The sequence below is a fragment of the Culex quinquefasciatus genome, chromosome 1 (genome assembly GCF_015732765.1).
Source record: "Culex quinquefasciatus strain JHB chromosome 1, VPISU_Cqui_1.0_pri_paternal, whole genome shotgun sequence".
Lineage (NCBI taxonomy): Eukaryota > Metazoa > Arthropoda > Insecta > Diptera > Culicidae > Culex > Culex quinquefasciatus.
The window spans coordinates 40432914-40441929 of NC_051861.1; the positions used below are offsets into that span (position 1 = coordinate 40432914).

The window sequence follows — 9016 nt, forward strand, 5'->3', positions numbered from 1 at the left end:
TGAGCTGGAATTGCTCTATATTGACATTTAGTTGTATTAAATGTTTGCAAAATTAAGTTTAGCTAAGTTTTATATAGAGATTCCAGAGTTATATAAACTCTTATACAAAGTAGTTAGTAAACTTTATATTCAATCCAAATTATTTTTTAATAAGTCAAGGATGCCCATTTGGAGTTGGGAGACTGGATTTATGGTGATTTATCAACAAATAACATTATTTATGTTAATTTTTCGAAAGGTGTACAAACTTTTTTTTTCACCTTTTTTATTTTCGTAATAGTATTTGTTGTATAACTTTTTATAGAAATCATATTTTGATGAGCCATTTGTAGCAAAATTTCTGGCATGAGTTTCTGAACAAAACGTAGTACTAGGTTTCTGTCAACATTAAATTGTTTAGATGTTTCATCACAATATGTGCATAGTGCCCAAGGGGTGTAAATATTATTTTTACATACTGTATATGCTCTTTATGTCTGGAGTTTTTTTTGAAAAGGTCAAATAAACCAAATTTTCTGTTTTTGCTTTTTGGGTGTTTTTGAAACCGCCTTGAGTCAGGGGTATTAAAAAACACCCAAAATGCAAAAACAGAAAATTTGGTTTATTGGTCCTCCAGATTTGTTTCCTATGTTTCTGATAATTTAAACTTGGATTAAAAACCTTCCTTGTTAGCAAATAAGGAGCATAAAACAATTCCATGGTTATAGGAACAAAAACACAAATATTACAGTAAGACTTATTTGCAATAAACAAAGTTTCTTAAATTAACCTTTTAGTCATGGTATTAAAAAGATGATTCATACAAGAAAAAAACGAGCATTCGTTCATTATCATAAAAGATTCTACGATTATAAATCCTTCGAATTTCCTTTTAAAGAGGATACCAATTAGTTATGCAAACTGCGCTAAAGTGCAATCAATCGAAAAATACTTAGAATTGTGGAAAGTTTTAAAAATATGTTTTCACTGATAATGCAAATGCCATACAGAAAAATTTCACATAAACTCTAAATGTTTCTTAACTGGTTTACTGCCTCTGTTTGCATAAATTTCCCATCAAATCTGTGACGATCTGTGATGGTCAGAAGTTGAGGCATTGTAAGCTGCACAAAATGGCGGTCTTAACTCAATTTGGCCAAAAATGTACGTACAAGTTAGCTCGACATTGACGATTTTCATGTTCATTACATTTGACTTAATAAAGCTGCTTGGTTTAAAATCATGTGCTCTTTCAGAAAAAAAACAAAAATGTGCAGTACTTTATTCTAGAAATGTGGAGGACCTTAAAGCCACTCTGTGATTTTATTTTTAAGGAAATATAAGAATCTATTGAGCATAAAACCCACTTTTTTCTTTAAATACTTGTTTATTTTGCATATTACTACAATAAATTATCAGTTGAAGCTTAAATACATTCATCATATTCAAATTAGGGATTAATTAATACTGTATCACAATAAATACGTTGCATCGTTCAAGTTCGACAAAGATTCAGGTAAAGAGAAATTTGAGAAACTTTCTTCCCAGTTGCAGCAAAGCTTTCGAACACGTATCTCAAACAGCCTAGATGCCAGGCGATTTCGAAATCGAAAGCTTAACTTTGGAAACGGGGGAGAAAGAGCTAACGAAACTCGGCGAAAAGAGAGAAAGCTCGTCGCCGACCCTCTGGTGGTCGGTCCCGACAAGCTCTCAGTACTTTGGCATCTCCAGCCGCTGGGATCGTCCCCAGCTGGCCGCGCTGAAACCGGACGGGTGCACTCCGATGTCCTCCTGCTGGTCCGTGTGGGACGAGTGTGAGTACACTGGTTTGGCGACGATTTCGTAGGTTGTTGATTTGTGACCACCGCCACCGCCGCTTGTTAGCGATTTGAGACCAACGATCGTGGCCAGGGTCATCGCGAGGAGCCCCGTCATGAGGGCTTTGCCAGCGATCAGCGCAAGGGTTCCGAGAGCGATTGCACCGAGAGTTCCTGAGAAATAGGTTGAGGTTGAGGTTAAGTATTTTTGGGATTTTGGGGTTAACCCGTAACTTACCCTTCATCATCATGGCAGCCGCGATCATCGTTTCCAGACCACCCTTCTTGCCCAGCTTGCCCTTGCGACCCTCGAACAGGTCACGGGCCTTCTCCATGGCTTCGTTGTCCATCAGCTTCAGCCGCAGCGAGTGACTCTTCAGGTAGTCGTTCAATTTGACGATCAGGAACTCGTCCAGCCGCTTGTTCGGGTCGGCAGGGAATATCCGCGAAACTTCCGCGATGATCTCCGCCGTTTTGGTCACATTCACGGTGTTGTCCTTCACCACACTGACCCCGGACATGAGGTTGTACTCGCTCTGGTCCGATATCCGTTCCAAGAACGACACGATCTCCAGCTTCAAACAGGTTAAACTGTACTTGTTGTCACAGATCTTCCTGGATTTTTCACTGATTGCCCCGGACACGAACCCCAGGATCACACTTACGACTATCACAAAATTAACGAACATTTGCGCGGAAGTGGCCATTTCGCCGAAAGTTTTGCAAGTCACTGCTGGACCACACAACAAATCAACCCAATGTTCCGAAATGAACCCCAAACTGGTACTGCTACCGAACGCAGACAGATCGTCAACTTTTATACGGCAAATGCCAATAAATTGTACCTTTTTCCAGAAAACATGATCAACGGGAGGTTGATCGGAAGGAGGAGGAGAAGCAGCCCAATTTCGCTGCAAAAGTACGGTGTCGACCGTTTTGTGATGCATGATCAGGTCCGATCGATTCGATTGGTCGTGTTTCTTTGTGGCAGCAGCTGGGCTGCTGCACTTGAATCCATCCGAGACGGGCTGGCGCTAGCACCGTGAACTTGGCCTTGGGTAAGGTAGGGTTGCCGATTTTAGTGGAGTTTGGAAGGGGATCAATGGAATGAAGACTGGGAACTCTAGTTGGGTAGGGAACGGTTTGTGCATTTGCGATATAAGTTGAATATTTTGTGGAATATATTATTCTTTTAAAAAGTTTGTGTGTTCATCATTCTAAAGTTAGTTTAGAGGTCGCTGTTGTATGGGAAAAATAGCGAAAATGTATGGAACAAGGATCAACTTGCACTCTTCGCCAAAGTTGTGGGGAATTGTATTTTCTACCTACAAGAATCTCGCAAATTCGGGCCAGACGAGAAGGTTTTGGGATAAAAATTATCCATCCAAAGCACCGTCTTCGTCTTGCACTGAATTCAAGTAGCTAAACCACTTCCTTCCCTCAACGATCACGATTCATTGATCATTTTTGTTGTTGTAATTTCCATTCAACCTTTCTTCGCAGCCGTCCCCCTCCCCTCTGGAAAAAGCCACCGATCCACGAGCTAATGCAAATAGTCGATATTTTCGAGCTTCTATTAGATTAATGCAACACCAGCTGATGTCCAAACCGTGGAAAAAGAGCCCTCAAATCCCAACCGCTGCCCAGTGGACCGTGCAAACCCTCGGGCAAGGCCGTGAAGCTCAAATCAATTAGAAAAAAAAGTCCCTTGTTGAAAGGTTTTGGGGGAATTGACTTACTGGAGCATGGCATTACAGTTTTCCCTTTCTTTTGAGCGATTTCACTTACACACACACACATTTATTCGCAGCGGTGATTATTGGTTTGTGGCTCGCGCCAAACATTAGATGTTTTGGGAGATTACATGCATGCGACGTAATAATTACCAGATGCGTTTTCGATCTCATGGGAGGATTGGCATTGGGTCAAGATGGAATAAAAGAGGAGAAAATTGATTGGTATGCGGCGATGTACTTACCTGAGAAAGTTGCTTAAAATTGTGATTTACTTAACTTTCAATATAATTTTATTTTAATGTTGAGAATTTGAAAGCAAAATTTGTTGTTTGTTTTCCTTGCTCGCTGAATAAAGGCTGCAAAATAACTCAAAAAATGAAAGTCTCTATAAAGCCTCCAAGACTCTAATTCACGTATACAAATCGACTGAGGATCAGAAACAATCAAAATCGGTTCAGCCAATGCCTAGATCCCTAGATAATCGAGTGTTTTTTCCTCAGCCAGAAAGGAATTTAACATCGATAAAATTTTTCAAAATCAAATCAAATTATTCGCTCTACAGCATTGCCTTGGCGTTCTCGATTGCGAGATTCCTACTCGAAACCGTGTCCGAAGCCTTGATTGTTGAGGCTTGCAAACCTCTTTTTTACACCTTAGCTTCCATCCACCCCGGGATTCGAACTGACGACTTTTGGATTGTGAGTCCAACTGCCTTCCAGCGACTCCACTAGGACAGAACCCAGGTAGACGACTCCTACACCTGGACTGAGCTAACGACCTAACCTTTTTAGGTTAGTCCGGGGCCAACATTTACTTCCCCGTCCGACGGAAGGCGTGATCAGACAAATCTCGTCTCAAAATTTGCCACCGGGACCTTCTGGGATCGAACCCAGCCCGACTGGGTGAGAGGCAATCACGCTTACCCCTACACCACGGTCCTTTATATATTTCAATTACAGACTTCAAGCGCATGTTATAAAATTATCTGCTTTTTTTCTAAAATTTGCTCTCCTGCGAACTACCAAGAATGGGCTTCAATAATTGATATTCTTTGAGAGTTTTACGTTTCCCAACACGTTTTTAAAATCATTCTTTTATATTTGACCACTTAAAAATTATGTGTTTGCCATCTATGCATCCGAAGCATCTTTGTTATTATGAATTCCTTGAAGTATATATCACGCAACCTAGACTTCAGTCAAGTTGACTGAAATACTCTGTCTTGATAACGAAAATTCTATCAGCGAATTCTCTGTCAAATTCACGAATCTTCAAAATTAATATTTTGTCACTGTATTGTGACATCGATTCGTTCATGATGTGGATGTATTGTAGTGAAGCTTATTAAATAAAAGTAGTTCCAAATCCCGCCACTAGAGGCATGTTGCGGCAGCCGTCACACACAAATCTGGATCTGCTTCAATCAAAGAACAACAGAATCAGCCTGATGGCAAGATTGTCAAATTGTATGTATGGGCCGCGATACTCACATTGGTTGGACCGTGGACCCCGCTATTTGGTCGCTTTACCCCTCTGACGCTAAATATAGGGTAAATAAGCCAGCAAATGTGCAATTGAAAAAAAGTTTTTTTTTGTGAAAAAATATTTCAAATTGTGTTTTTGATGAATAATTTTGAATATGTTTTGTCGAAAAATAAATAACTAGAAAAAATAAAATATTATCCAGCCTTTTGAGGACGAAATCAATCGTTCACATTTTTTAATGTTAACTATATTAACATATTTTAGTGTTAAATGAGGTTAAATGTCAATATTCCAAGAAGATAATGCACAGCTTGTGGCGATAAACTATCTTTCCTTTACTTAGAAATCGTATCCAGAAGGAAAACGGTCACCAGCTATGTTGGTCAGCACCGGGTTCTGAACTCCCATTTGCGAGGCGGAAGCTTTATCGCATGGCTCGGTCTCAACAAAAAAAAAATAACTAGACAATAAATAACAATTTCAAATTACAAACCTAAATATTAAATAAACTTATTTTCAAATTTACTCATAAATGGCCTGTATACCCTATTTTGTGCAACCAGTTTATAGAGCTATCTAAGCCCGATCTCACGCACACTAGCTTACCATTTGTTTTTGCTGGCGGGTACAAATTTTAACCTAAAAATCCATCGTGTACGTACACACAATACATGCGCACGTAGATAACTCTATGGAGCATTCACCCTATATGGACTGTCAAAAGTGAGGTTCACTTTTTGACAAGCTTGCCACCAGTCTGTCGTAAGCCTTAAATATAAGAGTGTATTAGTGAAGGAATTGCACCAATGTTGGCTTGTGGTGTGTGGTGCGCGGAAAGTTTTTTTAGCGGCAGCCGAAGCAGCAGGTGGCTTGCAAATTAGCGGTAAGGTTCTTTATAATTCTTAAAATTAAATTATTTCAGATTTTTATTATACTTTTAAAACTATCCTTTTTATTTCAGCAAAGGGATTCGTCATCACTTGAGCGGGGGCGCCGTGCGAGAATTAGCTAAATTTTTTAATCAATTATCAACAAAAGTTACTAGCAGCCCAAGATGGAGGCAAGCTACTGTTTGTTCGTGCCTTGTCCTGTGTCGAACTGTGGATTTCGGCTGAGATCCCCGAGAAATCGTCTAAGCTTTGACGGAACTAGTCCTGTGGAGAATCGACATCGTCCGCAGTCCGAGTGGCCAAGAAGTTTCTTGTTTTCTATAGGTGTTTTACATGGCCAGGTGAACGACGAAGATGTCCCCGAGAAATCGTCTTCGGAAAATCGCCACCAAGTGGCCATGAAGTCCTACATGGCCAGGTGTGTGGACTGTCGGTCAAGTGAACAACGAAAATGTCTCCGAGAAATCGTCTACGCTGGCCGGTTGCTTTGACAGAACCGGTTCTGTGAAGCATTGACATCGTCCGTAGCATGAATCACCACCGGCCACGAAGAGTCTTCCCAATGGCCAGGTGAACAACGGAGGTGTCCCCAAGTAATCGGTCGCGATGGCCAGACATCGTCCACCGCACGGAGCGCCAGGTGAACGACGGAGATATCTCGTGAAGTGGTTCACGATAGCTAGATGATCTGACGGAAACGGCCCCGTGGAGAATCGACAGCGTTAGCAGAACGGTTCGCCCCCTTGAAGCCACGCAGGTTACTTTTGCTCGTATACTTTTTATGGCCAGACTAGTGGAACTAGTGTGAACTGGCGCTCGAGTCTTTCCAAAGAAGATCGCAATTTGACCCCAACAAGTTTTACTCCATTCGTTAACCAACAGGTGTAAATAATTTAGATTCAGGTTGGAAAATTGAGCGACATAAATATTTAAAATGCATTCTGTTGGCTTACGAAGCTGCCCACTGAGAATTCAAATCATGACGTCAGAAATGAACTCAAGTCACTCAAAGTTCATTTTGTAAGTAACTTCAACAGTTTGGCCTTATTTGACAGCTACTTTGTGCCCAGTTTTCTGTGGGAGAGAAAAGGAGGTGAATACTTTATGAAAATCATAACTGTTAAAATTCCTAGCCTCAACATTTTGTCGCGAGTTTCTTTTCTCCCCTGAGCAATTCTCTACGAAATTGGTCTTTTTTCTTCAATTTTAATTTTTGTATTTTTAAATTCGACTGAAACATTTTTGGTGCCTTCGGTATGCCCAAAAGCCATTTTGCATCATTAGTTTGTCCATATAATTTTCCATACAAATTTCGCAGATGTCCATACAAAAATGATGTATGAAAATTCAAAAATCTGTATCTTTTGAAAGATTATTTTTGATTGATTTGGTGTCTTGGGCAAAGTTATAGGTATGGATACGGACTACACTGGAAAAAAATGATACACGGTATAAAAAATTTGGTCATTTTTTTATTTATCTTTTTATCACTAAAATTTGATTTGCAAAAAAAACTATTTTTATTTTTTTTTCGTTTTTTGATAATGCCAACTTTTCAGATATTTCCAGGTTGTGCAAAAAATCATTGACCGAGTTATGAATTTTTTAATCAATACTGATTTTTTCAAAAAATCGAGATATTGGTCGCAAAATTTTTTCAACTTCATTTTTCGATGTAAAATCAAATTTTCAATCAAAAAGTACTTTAGTGAAATTTTGATTAAGTGCACCGTTTTCAAGTTAAATCCATATTTAGGTGACTTTTTTGAAAATAGTCGCAGTTTTTCATTTTTTTAAATTAGTGCACATGTTTGCACACTTTTGAAAAAAATATTTTTGAAAAGCTGAGAAAATTCTCTATATTTTGCTTCTTCGGACTTTGTTGATACGACCTTTAGTTGTTGAGATATTGCAATGCAAAGGTTTAAAAACAGGAAAATTGATGTTTTCTAAGTCTCACCCAAACAGCCCTCCATTTTTTAATGTCGATATCGCAGCAACTAATAGTCCGATTTTCAATGTTAATATATGAAACATTTGTGAAATTTTCCGATCTTTTCGAAAACAATATTTTCAAAATTTTCAAATCAAGACTAACATTTTAAAAGGGCGTAATATCGTAAAGTCACCTAAATATGGATTTAACTTGAAAACGATGCACTTAATCAAAATTTGACTAAAGTACTTTTTGATTGCAAATTTGATTTTACATCGAAAAATGAAGTTGAAAAAATTTTGCGACCAATACTTCGATTTTTTGAAAAAATCAGTATTGATTAAAAAATTCATAACTCGGTCAATGATTTTTTGCACAACCTGGAAATTTCTGAAAAGTTGGCATTTTATGTCCTCTAAAACATATAAAAAAATAAAAAAAATTAAAAATACTGTTAATTGCAAATCAAATATTAGTGATAGAAAGTTAAATAAAAATTCACCATTTTTTTTACCGTGTATCATTTTTTCCAGTGTAGTCCACCTACAACTTTGCCGAAGACACCAAATCGATCAAAAAATTCCTTCAAAAGATACAGATTTTTGAATTTTCATACATCATTTTTGTATGGACAGCTGCGAAATTTGTATGGAAAATTATATGGACAAACTAATGATGCAAAATGGCTTCTTTGGGCATACCGAAGGCACCAAAAAGTTTAAGTCGGATTAAAAATACAAAAAAAATCGAATGACCGAAATCCTAGAGAACTGCTCCTCTATAGTCGGGGTTTTAGCATTATGCGACGTACTTCGACGCCCGCCCGAATCTTTTCCCAATTCTAGTCCAACTTCAAGATTGAAGGCTACACAGCAAAAAAAAAATAGTTAAACGTTTGCATATAAAACACCGAATTGTATTTTTATTGTTGCAAAATTACACATTTATTCAGCACACTGCTTTATAAAAAATAGTAACAACTATTACACTCAAACCCCGGTGGTTTGACACCAACTGTTGTCAAACGAACGGGGTCACTTTTTAGTTTGACACCCCTTTTACACGGAGTTCACACACACTGTCAAACGTTTGTTTTGATAGTGTGCGTGAGCGCCGTGTAAAAAGTGACAGTTCGTCACTTTTTAGTTTGACTTTGACCAACCAACGGGGTAC

The 9016-nt window shown here is 38.5% G+C and overlaps 1 protein-coding gene across 1 annotated transcript; it reads right to left on the reverse strand.

The window, feature by feature from the left end:
- Window positions 1–1689: 1689 nt before the first annotated feature.
- LOC6042439 lies at window positions 1690–2503 on the reverse strand. The gene is made up of 2 exons (XM_001851505.2): window positions 2035–2503; window positions 1690–1970 (listed from the first exon to the last, which is right to left on the reverse strand). The coding sequence occupies exons 1-2, from the start codon at window positions 2501–2503 to the stop codon at window positions 1690–1692; spliced, it is 750 nt and encodes a 249-aa protein (XP_001851557.2).
- Window positions 2504–9016: the final 6513 nt, after the last annotated feature.